This window comes from Erithacus rubecula, assembly GCF_903797595.1.
Source record: "Erithacus rubecula genome assembly, chromosome: 19".
In the NCBI taxonomy this organism is placed as follows: domain Eukaryota; kingdom Metazoa; phylum Chordata; class Aves; order Passeriformes; family Muscicapidae; genus Erithacus; species Erithacus rubecula.
This window is the reverse complement of record NC_136671.1, coordinates 9,491,177-9,518,760: the sequence shown is the minus strand read 5'-3', so window position 1 is coordinate 9,518,760 and position 27,584 is coordinate 9,491,177. Positions and strand designations below refer to the sequence as shown.

Genomic DNA, 27,584 nt, shown 5'->3' with positions numbered 1-27,584 from the left:
TTTGTGCTTCAGGAGGTGTGTGAGGGATTTAATTTTCCCTCTTCTTGACTTGCCTTAAGCTGCATTTTTGTAGCAATGTGGAAAAGTGGGGTAAGTTCAGAGCTCTTCCTAAGATTTTATGCTAATGAGCACTTAAAATTGTGAATTTCTGGATAATAGCAAGCTGGGACCTGACTGGGAGCAGTGGTTGTTGTCCTCCAAGAAACAGAGGCAGAAGAAGTTTTGGGGTATTTTGGATAGAATGGTGGGACCAAAGGAGGAGGGAAGGAGCTGCCTTTCACCCACATGAAAAAAAAAAAAAAAAAAAGTGAATTATTTTCTGATCAGTGAAGAAAAGGGCTGGTAGCATGAGGAGCCTTGAATCCTTATCTAAACCCAAACCCAGAGGAGCTGCCCTTAGGTGACCCTGAGGGGTGGTTCCCACTTGGAATGCTGTTTTCTGCAGGAGTTTGGAAGAGGTTTTTGCTCTTTATTCCCATTATGGCTGCATCTCCAGACTCAGCTGAAATCCTGCCCTGTCAGTAAATCCTCAGCCAGACCATGAGCCCATCCAACCTCTTTGCTGCTCCTCCCACCCAAAACTGCAGCTCTGGCACTGCTGTCCCCTCAACCCTGACAGAGCAGAGCCAGAGCAAGGCCTGTCCTAAATCACAGAGAGCTTTGGGTGACCTTGGCTGCAGCTCCTGAGCCAGACCTTGTGTTGCAGCCTCTGCAAGTCTCTGGTGTGCAGGTGTTATGGAAGCAGCCCCTGATTTTTGGGGAGTGATAAAAACTGGTTTTTGCTGTGGGAACTGGAGTTGCAATCTTGGTTTGGACTGAGATTTGTTGTCCCAGGTGTCATCTCTCAGTTCTGATCCTGATTCACACAGGCAGCTCCTCTCTGCTGCCTGGTGCTCCAGGGGTTTGGTTTTTGGGGGAGATGTGATCCCAATCCCTGCTTTATCAGTGGTCTTCTTGCTCTGTCCATAAATATGATTTTGGAGATGTTTTCCTCTGGCTCTTGTAAACACCCTGGAGGTGTGTCCAACATGGAATACATGAATTTACTGTAGTTAAATGTTCCTCTCCCTGTACCTCAGGGACTGTCAGATACTCCAGGACCATCTTTCTCTTTCCTAGAAACTGAATATATCTTCCTTGCTGTATTCCCAGGATTTTTAACTCTGAATTTTAGTTTTTCAGCTGGAAATCCTGTGCTCTGTCAGCTGAGGAATGCCTTGAAGCATACAGAGGTTAGCTATGGAGTTTATCAGTAATTGATGCTTTCTAATAAACCATCCTGTTCTGCAATTAATAAGGATTCAGGTTTCATTAAGGAGCTGTCTCTGGTCCAGCAGTGGTAGTAAATCTAAGCATGAAGAAAACTGAAATTCTGATTTAAAAGCCAACAACTGAGAAGAATGAGCACTTCAGTGTCTGTGCTCTGACCTGGCAGGATTTGAGCTGGGTTTTACACAGCCCTAAATTTCCCAAGGGATGTGGAATTGCTGCTGCTTTCCTCACTCATCCAGCATGTCTGGGGTGCAGGGATGAGCACGGAGTTTTGGGCAGCATCTCTGCACACGTGAAACAAGCTGAGACAGCACAAGAACCTTTCCTATGAGAAAAAAACCTGTAGAGAAGTGTTTTATGGTCTAAGTCAGGGAGCTGCAGTGCTCCCAGGGACAGACTGGGATTGTTGGGGCCAGGAGCTGGATGATGATCCTGTGCTCCCTTCCAGCTCAGGATATTCCACAATTCTGTGCTGCCAGCTAGATACAGAGCTGAACAAACAGGCCAAACTGAGCTTGGGGATTTCAGTGTCCAGCCTTAGATAAAACCGAATTCTGGGGCGACAACTGCTGCCTAACCTGGGCCAGGCTTGCTGGCACCCACCCAAACCCCGAACCCGCCCGCATTAACCTGACAGGCCATTGTTTTATTCAAGCTGACGTGGTGAATGGGTTGAATTTGCCCACATTCTTTACCTGTCTCGTTGTGTTAAAGTGGGGAGCGCTGGGGGCAGGTGGGCCCGGGCCCAGGCCCCGCTCGCAGGCCTCGCCGCGCCCGGCGCGGCCGACGGGGACCCCGTGGCACAAGAAAGAGTTTGCTAAGAACAAATCTCTATTGTTCCCCGTCATCTTTAAATGAGTGTCAAAGTAGGCAGGGGGGCTTTGACCGTTAACCGCACAATTTAGCCGGCCCCTTGTGTCCGGCAGCCCCCTCCGCCTTGGAGCTCCTGCGATGAGAAAAGGCGGCCTCAGCCCCTTCTAAATGGGCCAACTCTTCTCCTTTGTGTGCAGACTGCCCAGTGTGAAATCTGCAGTGACGTTAAATGTTTTCTAATGAATAATTACTGAAAGGAAATGGAGGAATATATGTGTCATGGATTGTAGCGCGTTAAAAATGTTTTCTTTTGGGCACAAAAATGTTGTCCTTCAGCAGCGCCGCGATTGTTTCAGGGAGCCTTTTGTAGGGGTTTGGATTCTCAATGGATTATCTGTGAGCGCTCGCTTTTCCAATAGGAATCAAAAGGGTCCTTTGGCAAACTAATGTTTTTCAAAATGGCAGCCATGAAGCCCATTTAGTATTTAAAGTTTGGGGTTTAAAGAAATGTTTGAACTCGGGAGATTTTCTCACTTTTTTTCTTTCTTTTGATTTATGAAAGTGAAGTGGTTCACCTCGACCTCTCCTCTATTGAGAAAGACAGACAGTCACCCTTTAACAAGTCTATAGCAGACCATGCCCTGGAGACAGACAAGAGGCCTTAAGAACTCTTGGCGTTTCCCTGGGCTGTTGATTAACCTTAAAACCCTCTTATTCTGTATTCTTTTGAAAAGAAATTAGGTTACAATGTGTAAATTTTTCCACAGTGTAATTGTATTTATGAATTCTCCTGCCTCGAGGAGCGTGTACAGTAGTGCCAGACTGTCCAAGTGCCTCCCTGCACACACAAATTATCCCTTTTCCATGGTTGCTCCATTCCCAAACATGGTCCATGTCCAGCTTTCCAGTTCTGTTAGAAATCTGAACGAGGTTTCCAGAGATCTGTGAAAAGTCTCAGTGAAACATCTCAAAATCATCTTGTTTTGTTGGCTTTGCTGCGATGGGACGAGCGTAACTCGGTCCTGTGGTGGAATCTGCTCTGCTTTAATCCCTTTTTTATGGGGTTCTCATTTCTCTGAAAACTAAGCCGAGCAGATAAATTCTCAGGAGCCGCACCAAGGTTTCCTCAGGAGGGGGAAAGTTTTCCCATTGCCCTGGCCTGGCTGTTCTTCCTGGGTGGGGATGTGTCACCCCAAGTCCTGCTGCCAAGAGCTGACACTCTGAATTTCCTTTGGGGACAATGGGATGAGTTCTGACTGCTCCTGGAGCAGCCACGGGGCATCTCTATGGAGCTCTGGAGTCCTGACCTCGAGGTCACCGCCGTAGGAAGATCCAGCACTGCCGGGACGTGGCCGTGCTCCCCCGCTGACCCTGCCAAGTGCCTCTGGCAGAACATCTTCCTTTTCCATTCTCCCTGGTCAATCCCTCCAGAGAGCCGAGGGTGGAGCAGAGCCCGAGGGGTTCCTTGTTGTGATCCCTGCAGCCCAGGGCTCTTAATGAGCGAATTCCTGGAGCACACGAGGGGAGCAGGATGGGTCAGGGAGCTGCTGCCTCTCACAGTGAATGAGTATTTCCAAAACAGAGCTCCCACGTTCCCCAGGGAATGTGTGTTAACAGTGCTGCTCTGAGCTCAGCTGTGCTGGGCAAGCCTGACACTCTCTGTTCAATCTTGTGTCTATTTTAAATCTCATGCCTGTTTTTTATCTCTTTTGAACCAGATGACTCCAGGGATGTTCACTTACTCCACCTTCCCGTGGCACCACTTTTATATGATTTTATCTCAGGGCTGTAACTAGAGAGAAGAGGCAAAATTTAAAAGTTTGGTATCAAATTTCCAGGATGCTGAAGCTGTGTCAGTGGGCTTTAGGCTGGCTATCAGGAAAGGTTGTTCCTCCAGAAGGTGCTGGGGCACTGAACAGGTTCCCCAGGGAATGGTCCCAGTCCCAAGGCTGCCAGACCTCCAGGAGAATTTGGACAAATTTTGTTAGGGACAGAGTAAGGATTGTTGGGGTGTCTGTGCAGGGCCAGGAGCTGGATGATGATCCTGTGCTCCCTTCCAGCTCAGGATATTCCATGATTCTGTGCTGCCAGGTGGAGATAGAGCTGAACAAACAGGCCAAACTACTCTTTGGGATTTCTGTGTCCAGCCTTAGATAAGGCTTGAAGTGTTAAAGGGGATGGGAAGAAGTTTTTTGCAAAGATCGGAACAGAATCTGGTTGGGAAAAATTAACTTTCTGTTACCAAAACCTATTTCTGTTACCAAATCCTGATTCTGTTAGGAAACAGAAAGGTCTAAACAACCTGGCTGATAAACAGGTGCTTTTCCCACTTCTCTGTGAAAATGTGCCTCATTGAGGGGTTTTTCATTTTGAGTTTAGAATGGTTTTGTTCATCACCAGTATTTATTAACTGAGGATAAATCAGAAATACCTTTGCCTGGCTCATGCTCTGAGGCACGAGGGAAAAGATCCAACTCCTGCTGTAAGACCAAGGTATCCTGTGGCTCTTCCATTTCTGGAGATCCTGATCCTGCCACAAGTCCCTTTAGGAGCTCGTCACCAAGTGAGGTGGGACTTGGGTGGGAAGCTCCTTTAAATACAGAGCTCTTAATTCATGGAAGGATTATCTGGAGAACAGAGAGGTCGCTTGGTGCTGCTCGTGGATCACTGGTTTCCCAAACTGATGGGTTTTATCCTGTTGGGAATTGTTTTGGGAAATATCTGTTGTTGTTGTTGCTGTTGTCTTTGACAGCTGGGCAGAGGCAGGAAGAGATGGTACCAAGTGTGAGTTAGTGTCCAGCAGGAAAATAATGTTTGAGGGGAGAAAACTGCCGGTTGCATATGAAAAAAAAAAGAAAAAAACAAAATAAAAGGAAAAATCCATGGAAACCGCGACTTAAACTGGGTTTTGCAGTGACCTCTAGTGGGAGCCAAGCCAGGAGCTGTGGGATGTATTTGTGTCTGGATTTGCCCAAATTGCCCACCAGGGAGGTCAGAACCCATGGTCCAGCCCCAGAGGCAGCCATGGGTGTTTTGGTGAGAGGCAGAACCTTGGGTGCTGCCAGGTCCTGGATAATTCACTAAAGCAGGAGGATGGCACATCCCTGCCCAAGGAGGGAGCAAAGAGCCCTGTGGCTGTGAGGTTAGGAAGTGGTGAAAGAATTCAGCAACACAACTCCTCTTCCAAGCAGCAAGCAGTGATTTATTGAAAAACTGTGGCATTTATATAAGGGAGATCATAAAAAACAAAATAGGAAAGATTCATTGGTCAAAGAAGGCGACACCTATTTGAAAACATGCTTTCTGCAAAATATCACGAGACACTCATGCAGCTCAGTGGTCAACACCAGGTGTTTGTCTGTGTTTTCTTTCTACCTTCCTTTGCTTTGTCTCTAAGAAAGATCCCCAGCCTGGGAAAGATCCAGGCTGGAGCTGAGAAAAGTCAACAGCTTGGGAAAAAAACAGATTAGGTTTCCCCACGAACCTTCAGCAGTGTCCACAGAGCCTGACACACAATCCAAGGTGTGCCTGGGCCTCAATTCCAGCCCAGGAACTCTGTGGAAGCAGCAGAGCCTGGACAAGGGGAGGCTGCAGATTAAGCAGGACTCAGGTGTGACATAAAACCCACCTGGGGATTTGCAGGGTGGTGAAAGGGAAATCCAGCAGCTCCGGGATGGTTTGGGGGTGTGGAGGATCCCCAAGGAGATTTTCTGCTCTTGTGGGTGGAAATGGTGGCCCAAATAAACCTGGGTTTGCTGGGTTGAACCTTTTGGTGCAGATTGCTGCATGGGTGGGAGCTATGAGGCTTCCAAAGGTCCATGGTGCCCACCTGAGGCTCTCACCTGCATGGTTTGGGCTTTTCCAGAGCTTCCAAAAGAGCTGTGGCCTCATAAGTGATCCTCCTCCCCCCTGCACCTTCATCTCTTTGTTCTATGACATTAAACCAAAGAAACATCAATGGAACATCAATTGAAAAATGTATTTTTGATCCTCTGGGGAAGATAAGTAAAAATTTTGCAAAATTTGTTTCTTTCTGTTTTTTTAAAGTTGTTTTCTTGACAGAATCTTGATGCAAAGTGATACAAACCTTGTCAAAGGACCTGGCCTGTTCTGCCTGACTCTTTCTCAGGAGCTGCAGAGCTCAGGAATTTGTGCTGTGATCCCACAGAGTTCCTTGCAGTTTCCCTGTTGACAGACAAATCCCTGTGGGAAAAGCAAAACCCTTCATTGTAGTGAGGGAGAGGTTTTCTGATAAAGCTCATGTCTTTAGGCAAGAAAGAAACCTCCTGGCTCCTGAGTGATGAGGGAAGGGAAATAATCCTTTAAAAGAGCAGTGTCTTGCTGGGGTCACGTGCACTGATGAGTCCTGGGGCATCTCTTATTCAGGGAAGCACAAAACCTGCAGTGAACTTCTAGAAATGAGTGGGAACAGGGCACTAAGGAGTGCTGGGATTATAAAATCATCAGCACCAGCAAAACACTGAGAAAATATGGGCAGAAAATAGCCCAGGAAAGAGTTCAGGGGTTTTGTCTGGTGAGGAGCAGTGTCATTTACTCATTAACATGCACGTGAGAGAAGTGGGTTAAGGAAACCTGAGCAGGCAGATGCTGAGGGGAGTCAGGCTGATCCTTTCCTGCTGCCCAGCTGGGAGAAAAAGGAAAAGTGGCTTGTCCTGAGAGCTCAGTCAGAAGAAAAATATTATTATTATCATTATTATTATTACTATTATCATTATTATCTTTTCTCTCTCCCCCTTCCATGTTCCTCCCTCCACTGGCAGTAGGTCTGTCCAAGTGTTGGAGAAGCAAAATTAATCCTTTATTTTGTCTTCCAAACCAATGGAGCCTGACCTAAGCACAGGCACAACAAATGAATGAGAGTGGCACATGCAGGGGAGGGGGAAAAAAAGGATATTAATATTAAAAGGAAAAAGTAGGGAACTTTCTGACAGAAAATAGAAGTGATTGCAATCAGGTCGTGCCCTGGCTAAGGAAAAATGAGGAATTCAGTATCCTGCCAGCCTGGGGCGAGTCAGCAAAGCAAAAAATGGCATTCTTTGTATGTGAAGCGAGTGCAGGTCTGATTGATTTATTTTTTATTTAAATAACCTGCTTTCAGGGGATCTTTCTCTCTGGAGTGTTGTGGTCTTGTTGCTGCTGAACATAAATCTCAAAACTCAGCTTGCCCTCAAAGAGGTGAATGCAAAGAACAGGCTGGACTAAAATGAGAATAACCTTAAAATACCTGTTTAAGACATGATTTTTTCTGAGTTTGCCTCAGCCATAAAAGATATTGTGTGGTTGGGTCCTTTGCTCTTCATTTTATGCAATTCTGCTCCCAAATTCACTGAGCCCCAATGTCCACCAGTGCCTGCAGGCTCATCCCAAAAACCTTTCAGAGCCAGGCTTTGCCAGAGCTCATCAGGAACGTTCTATTTTGTGCCTATTTCCAACCTGCAAGGCTTCTGCTTTCAAAAATCAAATTAAAAAGGGGGCAGAAGCAACAAACAGAGCATCCCTGTCCTTTCAGTGCTTGTTGAAAACCTTACACACAACCACAACGTCCCCTTGAGCAGTGGAGCAGCAAAATTGGACAAGCCAATGTCCCCAAGGGCAGGAGGAGAGCAGCAGAGGTGCTGGGCTGGTGAGCACAGTCTGGAGCCTCCAGGGCTGCTCCAGCTGCTCAGCCACCTTCCTCCCCTAATTGTCCAAGCCTGGAACCCTCCAAGGGAGCTCACTCCAAGGTAAGCTGCTCCAATTGTACTGAATTAACTCCTGCTCATTTATGCCTTAGGATTGGAATTTGTATCTGAGCTGGGTAATCCTGGGTGTCTGTAAAAGCAAAACAGAAGGAAAATCTGAAAACTCAACTTTAGCACAGAATTGCCATAAAATGTATGATGTAGAAAAATCCATGTGAAATATGTAGGTAAAAATTGTTTATTTGCTAGCATGATATTAGCAGCTTGATCTCAATATTTTTAAAAGCACAGTTTATTCTTATAGCCTGAGAGTCGAGCTTGACCCTCAGCAATGAGAATTTCCCAGATAAATTCAATTTCTTCCTTAAAGAATCAGAAGTGGAGGATGCAAGAGGATTTGGGTTTGTCAGGGACAGAGTTTTTTGCATCTCTCAGCCCTTTGGAGAAGGATGGGGGGTGCTGGGCAGGGTTTAACCCTCCCCAGGTCTCTCAGATCAGTTTTATCAGCAGTGGCTGTGTCTCACTGGCGTGTGGGGACATCTGCTGCCAGCACTGAAAGCTGACTTGGAGCTGCTGCTCCAAGCACTGGGAATAACACAGTGCAGAGTGGGGCTGTGGGATTAATATTTTTTTTTTGCCTACAAGTCAAGCCCCTTGCAGACCTTCCCAAAGATTCTCTATTTTCATGCCTAGATCTGTATAAAGGGGGAAAACTAAGGATTTTTCCTTAGCCTTCCTGTGGACACTGCTCGTGTGGAAACCTAATCTGTTTTTTCCCCAAGCTGTTGACTTTTCTCAGCTCCAGCCTGGATCTTTCTCAGGCTGGGGATCTTTCTGAGACAAAGCAAAGAAAGGTAGAAAGAAAACACAGACAAACACCTGGTGTTGACCACTGAGCTGCATGAGTGTCTCGTGATATTTTGCAGAAAGCATGTTTTCAAAGAGGTGTCGCCTTCTTTGACCAATGAGTCTTTTCTACTTTGTTTTTCATGATCTCCCTTATATAAATGCCATGGCTTTTCAATAAATCACTCCTTCTTGCTGCTTGGAAGAGGAGTTGTGTTGCTGAATTCTTTCACTGCTTCCCAGCCTCACAGTGACACCTTCCACTGTTTATTCCAACTTTGTGCCTGGAATATTCTGTCTGGACTGAGTTATTGAGTTATTGAATATTCAGATCCCAAGTGCATCCCCAGGGTTGGGTTTGTCTCAGTTTTTATGGAAACCAGGATCTTCCTCCCTTCTCATAGCAGTGAGTCAGGAGTGTGGAGAGCTTGGATGTGTCAGGAAAATTAATCCAAAACCACCAAAGGTTTGTGTCCAAAAAGGAGACAGAGGAGTTCTTTTTGCTTTATTTGAATAAAGGGAGAGGCCATGGGGCATTCCCCTGGGATTTCTCAGATTTTTGGAGGATGCAGCCTCCTTTTTATCCTATTTTCCCAGCCACATTTCCTTCTCTCTTTCCCCATGGGCTGAGGTATTTGAGAGGCACAGACTTCCCAAACACCTGACACCTGAGATCTCCCTCTAACGGAGGGATCTCCCTCTTAATTTTTAATTCTTACAGAATTCATAGTTTTTCCTCATTGCTTCTTTCATCTTCAAATATTCAATTTTATGTATCAGCAAACCTACAGTTTATAAAGGCAAACATCTTTTTCCATTCATCCATCAGTGGAATTGTTTCTCTTATCTCTCAGTGCTAACCTTATCTACCAGCTCTTTTGAAAAGCCAAATCCAACATTCCTCTCAGATGGAATTGCCATCCTTGGATGAGCTGGAGCAAAATCTCTTGGCATGACCTGTGCAAGGTTGCTTTGTCCCTTTCTCTAACTCTGCACCCCACATCCTTTGTGTTGCAGAAGGAAGAAGTGGACGAGAACGACGCCAACATGGAAGGGGCTCTGATAGCCCGGGACAAGGTTGGGGTGCAGGATTTTGTGCTGCTGGATTCCCACACCAGCGAGGCTGCTTTCCTCAACAACCTCCGCAAGCGCTACCAGGAGAACCTCATCTATGTGAGTGCTGGGGCCTTGTGGCTGCTGGAATGTTCCTGAGCTTGCCTTGCTGGTCAGGTCCAGGAGGAAGAGCTGAGTATCCTCTGTGTATCTAACAAAGTGTTGGTAGTGCCCAGAAAATCCTCCCAGGAGTAATTTATCTCACTTGAACTCATAAAAATTAATCTTGGCTTGCTCTGAGTAACTTTGCAAAGCTCTGAAGGATGTACAGTAAATAGGGAGGGAATGGGAATGGGAACACTGTGATTGTAGCAAGGCAGGACAAGGTTTGTCTGGGAAGAGCTGAGGATTTTATTTTGTATTAACTTTAGTAGGAAAAGGGTCCTGGAAGCACCAAGAGATCCAAAATCTCTGCAGTTAAATTGTCAGGCTCTGAGCTTGCTCTCATGGCTCAGCTTTATTCATAACCAGGAGGATTTTGGAAGAAGTTTGGTGTTGGTTTGGGAAGAGTTCTGCTTGGTTGCTTTGGTTCTCTCATAACAAGCTCTGTACCAGCTTTGGTACAGATAATGTCCTGAGCTGCTTGGCTCTTCCTTTGGGATTTTGGGGTGCAGCAGATGTCCCTTGGCTCTTCCTTTGGGATTTTGGGGTGGAGCAGGTGTTCCTTTGCTCCTCCTTTGGGATTTTGGGGTGGAACAGGTATCCCACCAGGCTCTCTCTCCCTGCAGACCTACATAGGTTCTCTCCTCGTGTCTGTGAATCCCTACCAGGAGCTGGACATTTACACAGTGACCCAGATGCAGCTTTATCGGGGCGTGAACTTCTTTGAGATGCCCCCACACCTGTGAGTGTTCCCATGGGATCTCTGGGTATTCCTAATTTGGGATTTCTCTACAATCCTGTACTATACACAGTCCATAGTCACTAGCCTGGCTTTTGTTGTCAGGCCTTGAGTCAGGCTCAGGTTTTGAGCCCAGTGGGTGGAATGAGATGATCTCTACAATCCCTCCCAACCCATTTCAGGATTCCATGAAATGTCCAACACTTGTAACATTAAACCAAGAGTCAAAACTCCTGGAAACCTTTGCCATTCCTCCTGCTGTGCCATTCCTAATGGATATCTCCCCTCCTGTGCCCATCCCAGCTATGCCATAGCTGACAATGCCTACAGGGTGATGTGCAATGAGTACAACAATCACTTCATCCTCATCTCTGGGGAGAGTGGGGCTGGGAAGACAGAGGCATCCAAGAAGATCCTGCAGTACTATGCAGTCACCTGTCCCACCACTGAGCAGCTCCAGACAGTTCGGGACCGGCTCCTGCTCTCCAACCCTGTCCTGGAGGTGAGAAGATAAAAAATGCACAGAGTGGCCTCACTGCTCAAGGATTCCCTGAAAATCTCCAGCCCTGAGGAAGAATAGCCAATATTGGCACAGCCTCTGAAAGATTATTTGGGATTTAATATAATTTAGTCAAATCAATTAATCAAAAATTTAAATTTGAGGGTTCAGTTTGAGGATGGCTGGAAAAATACAGGGAAATAGAAGGAAACTGCAGCATGCAGCAGTTCCTTGGGGCCTCAGTTATGGGTTAGATAAGAAAAATCAGTAATTGGTTTAGCTGAATTCCACTTTAAAGCTATAGAAATGCATTAGTTTGTATTTCTTTAATCCCAATAAATTCAGTGGGACTTGGCTGAAGCAGCAAATTTTGGTTACTGGAAGTGGGTGTGAGGCTCCCTGGGAGGTGAGGAGTGATTTTTTTTCCCTCTCTGTTTCCCCCCAGGCTTTTGGGAATGCAAAAACCCTGCGCAACGACAACTCCAGCAGATTTGGGAAGTACATGGACATCCAGTTTGATTTTAAGGTGAGCACAAACTCAGTGGAGTGCTGGGAAAAGCAGCTATGTCTGAGAAACCTCCTGGAACACTGAGCAGGCAGCCCAGCATTTATTAATTCTTACCCTGCACATTTCTGACCCTGTTTTTACAGACTTTGCATTTTACAGGTGAGGTCACTGCTTATCCATCCTGGAAACTTCCAGCATTGCTGGCAATCCTGGCAGTGCTCCCTGGAAAGCTGATAGAGAGTTTTTTAAAGCTCAAGTTGTTTTACAGGACAGCAAATCCTTGTGCTGTTGCTGGATGCTCAAACAAAAGGTGGCAGATAAATGACAGCAAAAACTTGGCTTTTTCCTGGGAATAAAAAATCATCAATCACAGGGATTATTGATATTTTTGGTGTTGATCTGCCTGCTTTCCTCTGCCAGGGAGCTCCAGTGGGAGGGCACATCCTCAGCTACCTGATTGAGAAATCTCGAGTTGTCCACCAAAACCACGGGGAGAGGAATTTTCATATTTTCTACCAGCTGCTGGAGGGGGCAGACAAGGATCTGCTCTGCTGGCTTGGGCTGGAGCGCAACCCCCAGAAATACGCGTACCTCATCCAGGTCAGTGGGAGCCTGGACTGCTCCAGCAGGACTTGTAGGGATGGAAAATGCAGCTTGGGCTAAAAGGGATAATTTTTAGGGCTAATTTTATCTTAAAAATAAAGGGTGGTACAGCTTCAGCCAATTTACAGCGATGCTCTCCACATTCAGGGGTTTGATTTATTTGGGGTTTCCAGTATAAACTGAGAGATTTGATCAAAGGAGTTGTGCTCAGGGTTAATAACACTAAAAAAAAAACCTCACTGAGGGAATTGGAAATGAAAGCAGTGTGACCAGAAGTATCTATGTTTGCTGATAATAAAAGTTCTTTAGTAATTAATTTTATTAATTAATCTTTCTTTTACTGCCCAGGGTCGATGTGCCAAAGTGTTTTCTATCAATGACAAGAATGACTGGAAAATTGTCCGGAAAGCTTTTTCCATCATTGACTTCACTGAAAAAGATATGGAGGTACAGCTTGTGAAAAGGGACTGAGCAAGGGGATTTCAAAGAGGAGAGCTCTTTTCCTGAAGTGATGGAAGCAGCCATGCCTGGGAGAGGGGTGAAGGGTGGAATAGGACAGAGTTTGGGTGGTCAGGACCTGAAGGGACCAACAAGAAACATGGAGAGGGACTTTGAATAAGGGCCTGGAGTGGCAGGACAAAGCTTTCCACTGTTAGAAAGTGGGTTTGGATTAGATATTGGGAAGAAATTGAGTTCCAGAGAAGCTGTAGCTGCCCCATCCCTGGAAGTGTCAAAGGGTGGATGGGGTTTCGGAGCAGCCTGAGATAATGGAAGGTGTCCCTGCCCTAGCAGGGGTTGGAACTAAATGATCCTTAAGCTCCTTTCCACCCCAAACCACTCTGGGATTCCATTTGTGGGTGGTCAAGATGCCAGTACTGGATTCTCTGGTTCACCCCCTCCAGCCCAGCCAGAATTAATTAATGCTAGGGAAGATCAGCAGCTCCCCACAGGGCTGTGGGAAGCTGTGTTCTAATGGAATATCTCCCATTATCAGCATCTCTTTGGAATCGTTGCCAGTGTCCTGCACCTTGGGAACATCCAGTTTGAAGAGGACAGCAATGGCCACGCCATCATCCGTGATGGGTCCCAGATCAAGTGGATTTCCAAGGTGCCTCTGCCCAGATCGGGTCAGAATTCCCAGTGCTAGGAGGAAAACTTTAACCTTGCTGTGATTTTCTTATTGGCACAAAATATTCATTCCCAAGAGCATAAGGATAACTCTAAAAATACTAAACCACCTTGAGTTTTCTCCCTGAAATTTCCTTATTTTCTGTGGCTCCAAGATGAGGGTGGCTGGGGAGGGGTTGAGGTTTCTGCCCTGCTGGTCACACTGTGCTGCTCATTTTAACAGGGAGCTGTGGCTGTGCTCTGAATGCAGATATTTCTCTCCCTGCAGCTCCTGGGTGCTCACCTGTCCATCCTGCAGGAAGCTCTCACCCACAGGAAGATTGAAGCCAGATCTGAGGAGGTACCAGGGAGTTCTGTTTGACCCCAGTTTAATCTGGGAGACCCCAAATTGGGGGGTGGGTGAGCAGCCAGTTCTGAGTGTGAACCAGATTCCTCTGACTTCCCTCTCCTCTCCACATCCCCTTCTTCAGCCTAAGATGTTAAACTCAAATATATTGGAGTTTTATTGCTGTTAAAAAGCTGGAACAGGGACTTGTATTTGAGCCAAACAATTTCCCCTTGCCCAGTCCACCGTACTTCCTGGGAAACTGGGCTGCACAGAGAAAAACTTTGGTAAAAACAGTTCTTTGAATATTTTATAATTTTATTTTAATAATATAGGATTAAAATGGGGTCAGAATATTTCCCCACTTCATCTAAATTAACACTCACAAGATGTAGTGCCTCAAACCTGCTGGCAGGTGGGGACACACCAGGCTGAAGATGAAAAATAAACCTGTAGGGAGGATCAGGGAATTGCAGAGTGGTTTGGGTTGGGAAGGACCTTAAGGATAATCCCCTGCAGGAATAGCTGCAGTCCAGGAGGGGCTGTTTATCCTCTCTGGGGTGTGTTTTTTGCCAGGTGCTCAGCCCCCTGAACGTGGATCTGGCATTCTACGCCCGGGATGCCGTAGCAAAGGCGATTTATGGCAGAACTTTCACCTGGCTCGTCAACAAAATCAATGGCTCTCTTGCCAACAAGGTTGGTTTCTTGTCCTAAAAATGCTCCTAAATGCTGAGCAGTTTCTCCAGAGAGACCCCACAACCCTGAACACCAAACATCTGGGATGTTGGATAATTGCTGCTGGGAAACCCTTTAGTTACTCTCTGCTAAAGAGTTTTAGCAGTTTGTTACCTGCAGTTCATCACCTGCTTTAAAGTGGCTTCTCCACTGGCAAAGAGAAAATTTGAAATTCAGGTGAAAGCAGCCACCTGCAGGGAAGGAGCTGTGGCAGAGCAGGGGTGTTTTTGACAGGATTCAACTCAGAAAACAGTTATTGGCCTGCTGGATATTTATGGCTTTGAAGTGCTGGACACAAACAGGTACGGGCTGTTCCTGGCATTTGGGGTGACCTGGGGGGTACAGGACATTCCTGCATGGGTTTTTGAGTGTGCCCTCAGCTTAGCAGGGCAAGGTGCAGGGCTCTAAAATCTGGGTACAGGGGTTTGCTGCACCCCAGGAAAAGCTGCAAGTCTGGTTTGGGCTGTGGTGCAACAGTGTGGGAGCAAGGGGTGGGTTTGGTCTGTGTAAAAATGGGGAATTTGCCCCCTGTGGAAATGGGGGTTTGGTCTCTATGGGTTTTGGGTGTGGAGGAAGAAGCAAAGCTGCCCCTGGAACACACCAAACCTGCTGCTCATTTAACCTCCCTGAAGCTTTGAGCAGTTCTGCATTAATTACTGCAACGAGAAGCTGCAGCAGCTGCTGATTGAGATGACTCTGAAAGCAGAGCAGGAGGAATATGAACTGGAAGGCATTGAGGTAAATTACATTTCCCCCTCCCTTTTCCCTTTGAACTGCCATTACACCGAATGCTTTGGATCACCAATGTGAAAGTCATCCTGCTTTTTTTTTTATTTGTTATTGTTCCCATGGGAAGTGTAGGATTTGCAGGGGTCTGTTTCTGTAACCCTTTTGAAGTTAAATTTAGCCCTGACTTAATTGATATAATTTAAGTTAGAAGTGGGACCTTCCCCAAAAGTCAGATGCTCAGCAGTGACAATGTCCCTGGAGAATGAGGGATTCCAGCAGTGTAAAACAGGGAGGATGAAGATTTATGTGGAGAAAAGAGGATGGTGTGGGCTGCTGGAAGCAGGAGAACTCTGGTTCTGGATCTTCTGGAACTTCTGGAACTTCTGGATCACTTTGCTGTCACTTTTCCCTTAGTTCATCCTAATTCACACCACTCATTTCAGTGGGATCTGAGGCTGTGTCTTACTTAAGTTGCAAAGAACTTTAAAAATTGCAAAGAAAAGGTTCTTCATCTAAAACTCTTCTTCCTTTTTCCCTTTCCCAGTGGGAACCAATCCCATATTTTAACAACAAAATCATCTGTGACTTGGTTGAGCAGAAGCACAAAGGGATAATCTCCATCCTGGTAAGAACAGAGTTTGTACTAAATTAAAATGCAGGTCTGTGCCTTGCTCTAATGATTCTTAATCACATTTTTCCCTCTAATTATGGGATGGATCTGTGTTATCCAGAACATAAACACAGATGCCTGTAACAAACACCCAGAGGGTGGGGCAGAGGATCTGGTTTTGGGGGGAGTTAAAGGTGGGGGATGTTCTGCTTCCCCTGCAATGGAGCTTTGGGCTTGTGGGACAAAGTTATCCTAAATGTTGTAGAGGAGGGAATATGAGCTCAGAGCAGCTCTGATCCAGTGCCTGTGTTCCAGGATGAGGAATGTTTACGGCCTGGGGAAGCAACTGATCTGAGCTTCTTGGAAAAGCTGGAAGAGAAAGTAGGAGACCATGCCCACTTCGTGACGTATGCATTTACCCTCTGTATCCTATCCCAGAGCCTTCCCATCCCAAATCCATGGCAGGGCTGGGGAGGGAAAAATCTCTGCCTTGTCCCAGAGGGAATCAAACAGTCCAGAGGGAATCATCATCATCCAGTGTCAGATGTTGGAAAACCCCACTGGTGGATGCAGGGTGCTGGGAGGTGTAAGCAGTGCTCTGTCTCTTCACTGCTCTGATGCTGAGCTTGGAATCTGTCATTCCACACCAAAATGAGGGTTTGGCCCAGGATTTTAGCCCAGGAAGGTTCAGTGGTTTTGGCCATAGATGCTTTTGATCCCCATGAACCCCAGGAAAAGCTGATGTTGTGACAAGGAGCCAGATGCCTGAGGCTGAGTGGGATATGTAAATATTTACACCCATCTTGTTCTGTGTGAGCTTGGAGTATGAAGAGGAGAGGAAATGCTCATGCTCCTCTCCCCCAGATGAGTGGCATTTTGGTTCATACTCCATTTGGAGGGGTTTTGGAACCTGTTTTGGTGGCAGCTGAGTGTGTTGGCACTCCCCTGCAGAAGGGCTGTGACAAGCCATCAATTGAGAGTCACAGTGCTGAGCTGTCACTGTTCCTGCAGCTCTGAACTCCACCACAGCCAAGTGGAAAATCTGTAGCCAACTTCCTTGTCACCACAATGTGCCTCAATGCTGTTCTGCCTGATTAAAAGCTTTAAATAGAAGTGCTGGAGCTGCTTCCACGGGATCTGCTCTTGGAAGGAGCTTTGATGCACGAACGTGCTGTTGTGACACTCAGCTCTGCTGTTTGTGACTGCTTACAAAGCTGAAACTTCAACTGTGAAGTTGCTCTTTTTTTTCTTGTTTGCTGCTTTTTTTTTCACCCCAGGAATCCTTGCTTTCTGAAATATTCCTGCTATTCTTGACATTTGGATTCCTCTTTTTTATTTGAGTTCTTGCTCTAGGGCAAAATGCCTGAAATCGTTTCACTCCCAAGTTTGCTTTGGGGTTGAGGAAGTTGGTGGGCTTTTTCCCCCCACATAAACAGTAAAAATGTATTTAAATGGATGTTATGGGAAAAAATCTTAATATTTCTGGAATGGGTGATCACTGCCAGGTGGCAGTGAGTAGATCCCAGGTGCCCTGAGGAGTTTATGGGAGCTGCCAGCAGGGAGAGATGATGGTTTGATCGTGGGCCATAACTTTGCATCAGAGCCACATCAATAGGATCAAACACCACATTTCCAGCTGCTCCCCAGCTGTGGCTCTCCCCAAGCTGAGGGAATCTCTTTGCTGCTCTTTCTCCTGGTTTTGTGTTGGATTTTCCCCCGGCAGGCGCAAGCTGGCGGATCAGAAGACGAGGAAATCCATCGACTGGGTGGATTTTCGCCTCCTCCACTATGCAGGAGAGGTCACCTACTGTGCTGTGGGTGAGTGACAATGGCCAGGCTGCAGCTCCTGAGCCCCTCAACTGGATGATGATGCCTTGATGGCAAGAGAAATTACAAAATACCTGCCCTCTGCAGACACTGACCTAGGAGTCTTAAATGTGTCCGCAGTGACAATTTTGAGGATGGGAGTGATCCAATTTTCTTTTAATTAAATTTTTTTTTCAGGATTTTTGGAGAAGAATAATGATCTGCTGTACAGAAACCTGAAAGAGGTAAGCACAAAAAAAGGGGATGCTGTTCTTTTACATCACCTGCTTGGTGCAGAAGATTTGTTTACTCTCTGTAGGAAACAAAAACCTCCTTTCCTCTTTAGCACTGATCTTTAGGCACCTCTGTGCATGGGCTGCTCAATGGAGCAACTTTTATCTCCTCCTGTTTCAGGTGCTGTGCAACTCCAAGAACAGCATCATCAGGGATTGTTTCCTCCTGTCAGAACTGGACAACAGGAGGAGACCAGAGACTGTGAGCTGTCTTTAGTCTGAATATCTGAATATCTTTATTCTGAATATCAGCTTAGCTCCCCAGGCCTTGATTAAATCACTGATCCCTTCCTCAGTCCTGATGGCCATAAACTAAAACACAACAAGTTCTGCCTCAGCCTGAGGAAGAGTTTTCCATGGAGGGTGGCAGAGTCCTGGGACAACTGCCCAGGGAGGGCCTGGAGCAATTCTAAATCCACTTGGACACATTCCTGTGTCACCTGTTTTGGGTGACCCTGCCTTGGTCAGGAGGTTGGACTGGGTGATCTCCAGAGGGCCCTTCCCACCTTATAAATTGTGGAATTCCTGCACTTGGATTTTTTTGCTGCCATCCACACCTAACAAAGGAACAGTGGTGCTGCTGAGACAGCAGCCAGCAGTGACATCCCAGAACAGCATCATCCAAGGATGATCCCCCAGGAACATCCCCCAAGGAGCAGGGAGCTCTGGGGGCTGCCTGCTGTGTCAAATGCTGCACCTCAGCACTGACACAACTGACCACCCTCCAAAAACTCCAAGATATCAATGCACCATCAGATTTTGCTTCCAGGCTTAAGCTGGATGCAGGGAGTGGGTTTCACTTCCTGCAGGGAAGAGTTCCAGAGCTCAGGAGCTCCTTTTGATGCTGTCTTAGGTTGCAACCCAGTTCAAGAACAGTCTGACAAGCCTGATTGAAATCCTGATGTCCAAGGAGCCCTCCTACATCCGCTGCATCAAACCCAATGAGAACAAGGAGCCTGGTGAGGCTGGGGCTGAAGGCTCTGCTGAGTGCAAGGAATGGGCAGGGGGTTTGTTTGGAGGAGGGTATATAGGCTGTGTGTACATGTTTGTGTTTATGTAGTGTCCTGGTTTGAAGGACAGGTGTCTGCCAATAAAGACAGGAGCTTCTCTTTGAAATGGAGAATGCAAACCCCCTCCCTCCAAATTATTATGATTTTGAAATTAAGGGGCTCTCAGGCAAGGATATGGGAATTAGGAATAAAGTTCTTTACTAGGAAAATTAAAATATAAATTCAGTATCACAAAGAACAATCCCAAAACACTGCCAGAGTGAGAATACAACCTGACACCTCATCAGTCAGTCAGGGTGTTGGCAGCAGTCCCATTCAATGGTGGCTGCATCCTCCTGCAGTGGCAGATGTGGGTCTGCTGGAGCAGTGCTCCTGTAGAAGGTGCAGTTTCCTCTGAAGGTCCAGGGATGATGTGGAAAGGTCTGGTTTTTCTCTGGAATCCAGTGGAAAGAAGGTACCTTGGTGTCCAAAATCTCAGTTTTTATCTGAGTAGGAAAAGCTTGGCTCCTCCCCCTGGGTGGAGCATCTCCCAGTGGGATGATGTAATTTTATCAGTCATGCACTGGGACTCAATGGCCATTAACAGGAGACAGCTCCTGGAGGGAGGATGGGTTGTGGAACAGATAAAGATGATTGCCCCAGCTGGTTTAAAGATGTCCCATTAGCAGATAATGTGTGCCAGGAGATCAGGGTCACTGCCACACCCAGTTTTAAACAATGGCCCATTAACAGGAGATAAATCCCACAGAGATAAGAATTGCTGCCACACCCAGTTTGTATCAATGGCCCATTAACAGGAGATACCTCCTGAATGAAGGGTGGGTCATGGGACAGATAAAGATGATTGCCCCAGCTGGTTTAAAGATGGCCCATTAGCAGATAATGTGTGCCAAGGAGATCAGGGTCACTGCCCCACCCGGCTTCAACAGATGGGGACAGAATACACATGGCTGGTCAATCCTGTATTGCAACCCAAGACATACAGAAACAGCTTGGTTAATCTGCCAGCAAATCTGTCCTCGTTGGTAATTGGGGATTTGGCTCCTTTCTGATTTCCCCCACCACATGGGCACTTGGTGGGTGAGCTTTTCCAGACAGAACCGAGCAGTGAAGCTGTGCTCTTGCTGCAGGGAAGTTTGATGATTTCCTGATCCGACACCAGGTGAAGTACCTGGGGCTGATGGAGCACCTGCGGGTGCGACGGGCCGGCTTCGCCTACCGCCGCAAGTACGAGCTCTTCCTGCAAAGGTGAGGGAGCTGCTCCCCCTTGGCCAGGTAATCCCAACCTCCTGAGGGCTGCAGAGCAAGCAGAACTCAAGTGCCAGCAGTGGGAGTTGTCAGCAGAACCACTTCTGCTTCACAAACACCCTTTGCCTGTTGTCTGCATTGTTTTGAACTGTGCTGGCATCTTCTGCCTGGAGTGAAGCAGGAGGAATTTGAGGGGTTTTGTTTCAGGTTGTTTGCACTGATGTCCTGCTGATCTTTCAGGTACAAATCTCTCTGTCCAGCTACCTGGCCACACTGGCACGGGCCAGCAGTAGAGGGTGTGGAGAGACTCATCAAACACATTGGTTACAAGCCTGAGGAATACAAATTAGGAAGGTAAATTCCTTCCTCTGGCTGCTCAGTGTTTGCTGTCCTGGATCCTCTGTCCTGTCTGTGAGATAAAACCCCCAGATGCACAAATTTCCTCATTATTTTTACCCATTTCCATGGGAGCTTGAATCCAACCTCATTTTTTCCATCTCTGTCTCAGGGCTCCAGCTTCTCCTGCTACCCTGGGCAGCCCAAGGCAGCTCAGGCTTGGGTGGCATTCCAGCTGTCTGGGGGGCTCTGAGCCTGCTCAGGGCAGCTGGAAGGGTGGCTCCCCATGGGTAAATAACCTGCTCCTGGTCTCTTTTTCAGAACCAAAATATTCATCCGTTTCCCAAAGACCCTGTTTGCCACTGAAGATGCCTTTGAGTACAGAAAGCACCTGCTGAGTAAGGTTCCAGTTCTCTTGTTCCTGGCTCTGGGTTGGAGCAACTTGGGATGGTGGAAGGTATCCCAGCCCATGGCAGGGGATGGAATGTGATGGACTTTAAGGTCTCTGCCATCCCTGCTCTGCACAGCTCTCAGAATCCATGGAAAACTCAGTGAAGTTGCTCCAGGTTGGGTGGAAATCTCAGCTCCTGGGTGCTATGAGTGCCTCCCTGTCCATGCCCAGATGCACCAAGTGCCTTTCCCTTGGGATTGGGATTTCTTCTGTCTCATCCTAGGGGTACCTGTTCCTAGAAAAGGATAACTGAAGGGCTTGGTACCTACAGGGGCTGCTTCTGGTCCCCTTGTTGCTGTGGCCCTTCTGTCCCCTGTGCCATGGAGTGCAGGAACTCAGCTCCTCACCTCCCCTGGTGTCTCTGACTTCTTTCAGTTTCAAGACTCCAAGCCAAATATAAAGGATTTCTTGGGAAAAGAGCATACCAGAAGAAGAGGAAAGCAGGTACAGGCTCTGGATTTTAGGGCTGGGCTTTGGAGATCCTGAATCTGTGGTGCTGTGGGCAGCACTTGGGGCTGTTGGGGTCAGAGGAGGTGGCAGCTGCACCCAAAGCACTCCCAGAACATTTACAGGGGTTCCTTTGGTTTTGTTTGGATTCTCACAGCACAAGCTGCTCTTGGGCTCAGCAGTGGGAGCAGCTCTGAGCAGCAGCAGCACCTTCTGTCACACACAGGGAACATTCTGGGGTACCTGGGGGTTGATCTTCAGCTGTTAAGGGAAAAAAAAAAAACTTTTATCACATCAGTCTAATATAAAGTGCAGGCTCAAAGCAGCTTTTTGGGCTGTGGGCAGGGACAAGCCCCACAGCACAGGTGGAATTTCATCCACCACAGAGAAGAAAACTTTCCAAACTCACTGTCCCCACCAGCAGATTTTTAGAGCTGCAGAATAGCCAGTTTTAACATCTGCTGGGTGAATGTGAAGACCAAAGCTCAGGACTGATTCCCTCTTGCAGCAATCAAGCTGGAAGCCTGTTGGAGAGGAGCCCTGGCAAGGAGGGCAGCCAAGAAGAGGACGTGGGCAGTGCAGACCATCAGGAAGTAACTGCCCCAACCATGTTCCCCAACCACAGAACCCCACAATGGTTTGGGTTGGAGGGGATCTTAAAGCCCATTCAGTCCCATCCCTGCCAAAGGGACAATTTTCACCATCCCAGGTTGTTCCAAGCCCTGTCTAACCTGGCCTTGGACACTCCCAGGGATCCAAGGGCAGCCACAGCTTCTCTGGGTACCCTGTGCCAGGGCCTCACCACCCTCACAGGGAAGAATTTCCTCCTAATTTTTCTCATTCCCTTCATCCTCCCTCTCCACTCCACTAAATCCCACTCCTGAAGTGGAGCTGATTCCTTCTGAACTCTAAAGTGCTGTGGTTTGGCCAACAGAACTTGGTAAAATCCTCTTAAAATTTAGAATATTCCAAAGCTTGAGATTTCCATGTGCACTTGAGCTAACACCAGTGATCCTCAGCCTGTTGTGTTCACCTGTCCCTCCCCCCCTTTCCATGGATTTCTGGAGGTCACAGGATATTTTCTGTAGGTTCATAAACGGTTTCATCAATCGGAAGAAACCCCTTTGCCAGGAGAACAGGGACTTTGTGAGGCTCTCACAGTACCACTACCTGATGAAACTCCGAGATCACCTCCCAAAAAACGTCTTGGACCAGAGCTGGCTCCAGCCTCCCTCCATCCTGGAAGAGGTGAGGGTTTCTGGAGGCTTTGGTGGCACATTCTGGATGGGAGAAAATTATCTGATGCTGGCTCATCCTCTGTTCAGAGGCTTTAGAAAACCCCAGGATCTGCTGTGTTTGGGTGGGAATAGCACAGTGGTTGGCCTCTCCAAGAAAAATGAGGAAGTTCCCTGTTGGTTGAAGCAATAAAAAGGGAAAATGCACTGACAGAAAAGTGAATTCACAAGCCCTAATAAAGACAAAATTAATCCCATGAGTTTTAGGCTCATGGCACAGACAGAGCTGTTTGTACAACTTCCCTAATTTATTTTTTTCCTTTTTTTTTTTTTAAATAATGCAGACATCTGAGATGCTCAGGAAACTCTGCATGAGGAACCTGGTGAGGAAATACTGCCGAGGGCTCACTGCTGAGAGGAAAGTGCAGGTAACCAATCCCTGGAATGTAAATGTGGGAGATCAAACAGGGGTGATCCCTGAGGATCACCTGGGACACAGGCAGCACCTTCTGATCCTACTGCTCCAATCAGTCCCTCGGGGATAAGAGCAAACTTCATCATAGGAGAGCAAATTCTTGGAGCCAGAGATCTCATAATGGACAGGGCAGACACATGGAGCTTAATTTATGGCATGAAATCTGCTCTCCATAAAAGTGGAAAAGATCCATAAATACCAAAAATCTGTTGGATTTTCCCTGCTGCTCCTTCATTTGGTGTGGCACCATAATAATCCAAGGCTGCTGGAAGAAAAGCAACATAATTCCATGGAATTTATGATTCCATGAGTCAGGTGGGAGGTGTGTGAACAGGAGGATCAGAATTTGATCCTGCTGATGTTCCCAGTGGAACAATTCTGAGGGTAAAGGCTGTTCCCTGTCCCTTCAGCTGCAGCAGAAGGTGGTGACCAGTGCTGTTTTCAGTGGCAAGAAGGAGGGGTACCTGGAGAGCCTCAGCCAGCCCTTCCTGGACACACGCCTGAGTGAGTTCAGCAAACCCCTGGAGGCCTCAGCCCCTGGCTCTGAAAATTCCTGCTTGATCAGACTTTTCCAAGAGAAATTCCCTCCTGGCAGAGGCAGCATCACCTGCCATTGGAGCTCCTCCCTGAACACAGTGATGGATCTGCTGGGTTGTTCTCAAACTGGGGATACTGGGATCCCTCTGGGGCAGAAAGCCATAAACCTGAGCAGAATTCCCTGGGGGCTGGGATGGATCAGGGTCTGAACCAACAGCAGACTCAAGAACAGGCAGAAACTCCTGATGTGAATTTAAAAAGTCACCAAAATGGGTTTGGCAGCAGCTGGAGCTGACCTGTTTGGAAGGGAGCATTCCCAGGGGAAAAGGATGGGATGAAGAGAGCTAAAGCAGCTCTCTGGGCTTTGCTGGGGGTGGGGGTGTCTGATGGGGCTGTGGCTCTGGCACCCTCACCCAGTTTCTCTTTCTGGTTTGCTCCTCAGAAGAGAATGACCTAAACCCCAAAGTGCTGCAGATCATCCGTGGGGAGAACATCAAGGTAAGGGCAGGACAGAACTCTTGGAATTTCCTTCAATGGAGTCCTGGAGCTGCTTGCCCACAGAGGGGCTGATGAAAGCAGCAGAGCCACCATTTCCTTGCTTTTGAATTTGAGACAGATCTCAAAATGCACCTAATTTAAAGTTATTTAAGAATACTTTTAATGAAAGCTTAAAGAACATCCTTAGCCCTGTGCAGGGCAGGAGCAGAGCTGGAATATCCTGATTATAGAGGGCACAGGGGCCTCATCATTCCCTGAATTTCCCAGTGTAGGAAATCCAACTCCCTGTGAGCTGGAACCTGCAGCTCCATGGTCAGAGCTGCTTCCAGCCAGGAAAATCCAAACCCCCTGGAGCAGCAGCTTGCAGGAGTGGAAATGCTGATTCCAACTCATTGTTTTCAGTATGTGACCCCCGTGGTAAAATACGACAGGAACGGGTTCAAGGCGAGGGAGAGGCTCCTGGTGCTGACCCAGAGCTCAGCCTACGTGGTGGAGATGGCCAAGATCAAACAGAAAATCGAATATTCCACACTGAAAGGTACCAGTGGGGGTCATTGTCCAAGGCTGGATGGGACCAGGAGCAACCTGGGTTATTGGGACAGGTGGAATGGGATGATCCTTAATGTTCCTTCCAACCCAAACCATCCCATGGTGATTCTATGAGTTGTTCTGGGGTTTCCTGTCCTACCAGGCATCCTTTAGGAAGAATGATATTCTGCAGCTTTGTCTTGCAAAGATATTTGAGTGATCTATCCCTCTTTTCCTGGGGGCTGGACAAAGCCTTAAGGGATGATTTTATGAGTAAGATTTCCTTGAAATGTTTAAATGTAGGAGGACACCACTTTCTACTGACACAGAGAGGAGAAAAAAATAACCCAATAACCAATTTCTTACCATGGTTTGTGGGTATTTTTTAATTCTGGCACTGTTGGAACTACAGTGCAGGGGTAGAATGGATCCTTCCTCCTCTCCTGTGACCAAAACCAAGGCACCAGAGAAAGGTTTGGGGTTTAAATCACCACTGGAATTATGCTATGGACAAAAAGTGACATAAAGAGACCTCCAGAAGGTATTGTGAAAACTCAGATTAATTAATCAAAGTAGGAGCTTTGTTTTGCTCTGGGAATATTCTTCACTCCTGGGAAGGACAGAGCCCTCCTTGAGGAATGTGACTGCCCCTGTAACCACGTGGGGCTGGAGCTGCTGAGGGTGGAGTGGAGCTGGGTTTGGGAGGTTTTCCTCTAATTTTGGGGTTCTTTTGAAGGGATCTCCACCAGTAACCTGAGTGATGGGATTGTGGTTATTCATGTTCCTGAGGACAACAAGCAGAAGGTAGGAAACTGGGATGGTGGCTAAAGTGAGATCACGGGGCTGATGCTTCCACTATCATCCTATAAACTTCTGGAATGACATAATTCCAGATGTTCATTCAGTTTAATTAGCCAGGCCTTTACATTCTTGCTGTCAGCATGACAACTTTCACTTGGAATCCCAACTCTGGACCAAAAAAATAAAAAAAAAAAAAACCCAACCAAATAACAACAAACTCATTTTTAACACCAAATAAATCCTAAATAATCCCTGGAAAAGGTGTTTCAGTTGGTCACTTCTGCCTGGTAGGCACTGCTGTGGCATTCCAAAGGAGTTTCTCTGCACCATCACATGCTGGGGTGATGCCAGGTGACTTTTTCCCTCTTTTTTTCTTTCCAGGGAGATGTGATACTGCAGTGTGAGCACGTCTTTGAGGTGGTGACCAAGCTCTGCATCCTGGCCAACAAGCAAAACCTCGTTAAAGTGGTGAAGGGAAGGTGAGGAAGGTGGCTGGGTAACACTGGGCAGGCTTGATTTTAGGGGAAAACCTTTTAGGGTCAAGACTGTTGACATCACCCCAGCAGACAGAGCCCAAAGCTGGACAGGTCTGGTGCAGCAGCATCTCTGTTTTTGTGGCTTCCAGAGGCACAGGGAGATGAGATGGGATACACTGAGAGAAAATGAATTAAAAATCATTCCAGCCTTTTTCTCAGGCTCACGAGTCCTTGTACCTTGCTCTGCTCTGACAGCTGTTCATGCCCCACCTGCCTAAACCCAACTTATTTCTAGGTGATTGGACTTTAAACCCACCTTTTTTTTTTTTTTCTTTTTCCCCCCCAGTTTGTTTTTTTTTATGACCTGGGTGTGAGGTTGTGGCTTTAGTGGTTCCACAGGGGATCCCATTAGCCTCAGGAAAGCCAGCTGGGAAGCTGTGGGTCACCTCAGGATAAATGCTCCTCTCCCAGAGGGATTGAGGAGACCCAAAATGTGATTCCTCCCAGCCTCAGCCCCGAGCTCCTGGCAGGTGGATGCAATCCATGTCTCCAACCTGTCCAGGAATTGGAGCTGGCAGGTGAAACCTGCACTTCTGCTCCAGCTTTTCAGCCTGGCCTTTGCATTTCAGTTCTAATTAGATTTGCTGTGCTCAGTGCTTTCCTCCAGGTCAGATCTGCTTAGCTTCCAGTGCTTAATTGCACCAGGAACACTCAAAAGCCCAGGCTGGGCAGCCTTGTGCCATTCATCACCTCCTTGGGCTCGCTGGGATAATGCAATTGTTTAGGAAATTCACCTAAGCTGAAGGCTCTGATCTGCTCCTCTAAGGAGATTTGCCCAGGGAACAGAAGTAAGGGGGTTTAGGGTAACCCTGTGTGGGGGATTCTGTGCTTGCAGCCTCCGGTTCCGCGTGGGCTCCGGCAAGGAGGGGACCATGGTGTTCACCCTGGGGCCAGAGCCTCAGGTCTTCAAGGACAAAACTGGACAGCTCACAGTGGTAAGGGCTCAGCTGACAGAGAGCACAGCCCCCCTTTCCTGGAGCCCAGGGGGGGATGAGCCCCCTCCCAAAGCAGGAGCAGTGTCACCTGCAGGAGCTGCAGGAATTGGGAGAGCAAGGCTGCTTCCTGCTGTGGGCACTTGGAGAATTTAGTCTGACCCAAACTCAATGTGCACCAGCAAAAGGAGGCTTCAGGGGATGTTTTCTACCCTCTCTCAACCAAGTTATGCCTGAAATGGGTTGGGGGATGCAGGGAAGGCACTTCTTGTCACACAGGCAGCTCCTCTGAGGAGCTGACAGCTCCAGGTGGATTCTCCATCCTGCAGAGGAGGTGGAGGGAATTGGCTCCATGTACCAATGGGCAAATAGAAACTCCAACCACCACCTCTCCTCCCAAACATTCCTCATTTAATGGCTTCTTCCTCTTCTCCTCCAGGTGTCAACCCCAAGAAAGTCTTGATGAGAACCAGTCCCTGTTCCCTTGGCTGGGAACAGAAAGGAGCCTGCAGGATGGGACCAGCCCTCACATCTCCCCTGGAATCCTTGATGCCACAGGGCTGCTGTGATTTGAGAGTTTGTTTGCATCTTTTAGGCTCTTTTTTTATAGCTTAAAACTACTCAACTACAGCTAAATAAAATCCCTGATGTTGCTCTAATGTTCCCAGAAGGAGGCACTCGTTACATGGTCACAGGGCCATTTATCCCCAAAGTTCCAAGGTAAAAT

At 47.4% G+C, this 27,584-nt stretch overlaps 1 protein-coding gene across 4 annotated transcripts; it reads left to right on the top strand.

Moving 5' to 3' along the window:
- MYO1H (myosin IH) lies at positions 1 to 27,516 on the top strand. 4 transcript variants are annotated; one of them, XM_079322516.1, is made up of 32 exons: positions 1 to 90; positions 9,651 to 9,806; positions 10,475 to 10,590; positions 10,891 to 11,089; positions 11,532 to 11,612; positions 12,015 to 12,194; positions 12,546 to 12,644; positions 13,192 to 13,305; positions 13,594 to 13,665; positions 14,227 to 14,346; positions 14,620 to 14,687; positions 15,018 to 15,123; positions 15,659 to 15,739; positions 16,040 to 16,131; positions 17,448 to 17,542; positions 17,729 to 17,775; positions 17,945 to 18,025; positions 18,677 to 18,782; positions 19,964 to 20,081; positions 20,322 to 20,435; positions 20,739 to 20,815; positions 21,244 to 21,312; positions 21,824 to 21,908; positions 22,404 to 22,563; positions 22,895 to 22,978; positions 23,436 to 23,529; positions 24,005 to 24,060; positions 24,463 to 24,598; positions 25,325 to 25,392; positions 25,771 to 25,868; positions 26,761 to 26,860; positions 27,297 to 27,516. In XM_079322516.1, the coding sequence occupies exons 1-32, from the start codon at positions 76 to 78 to the stop codon at positions 27,318 to 27,320; spliced, it is 3,111 nt and encodes a 1,036-aa protein (XP_079178642.1). In that variant the 5' UTR covers positions 1 to 75; the 3' UTR covers positions 27,321 to 27,516. The 4 variants fall into 4 exon arrangements, 3 of the variants coding, with proteins under 3 accessions (XP_079178642.1, XP_079178643.1, XP_079178641.1); XM_079322517.1 differs by lacking the exon at positions 1 to 90 and adding an exon at positions 4,099 to 4,176 and having other exon boundaries at positions 10,517 to 10,590; XM_079322515.1 differs by lacking the exon at positions 1 to 90 and adding an exon at positions 4,099 to 4,176.
- The last annotated feature ends 68 nt before the right edge of the window (positions 27,517 to 27,584 follow it).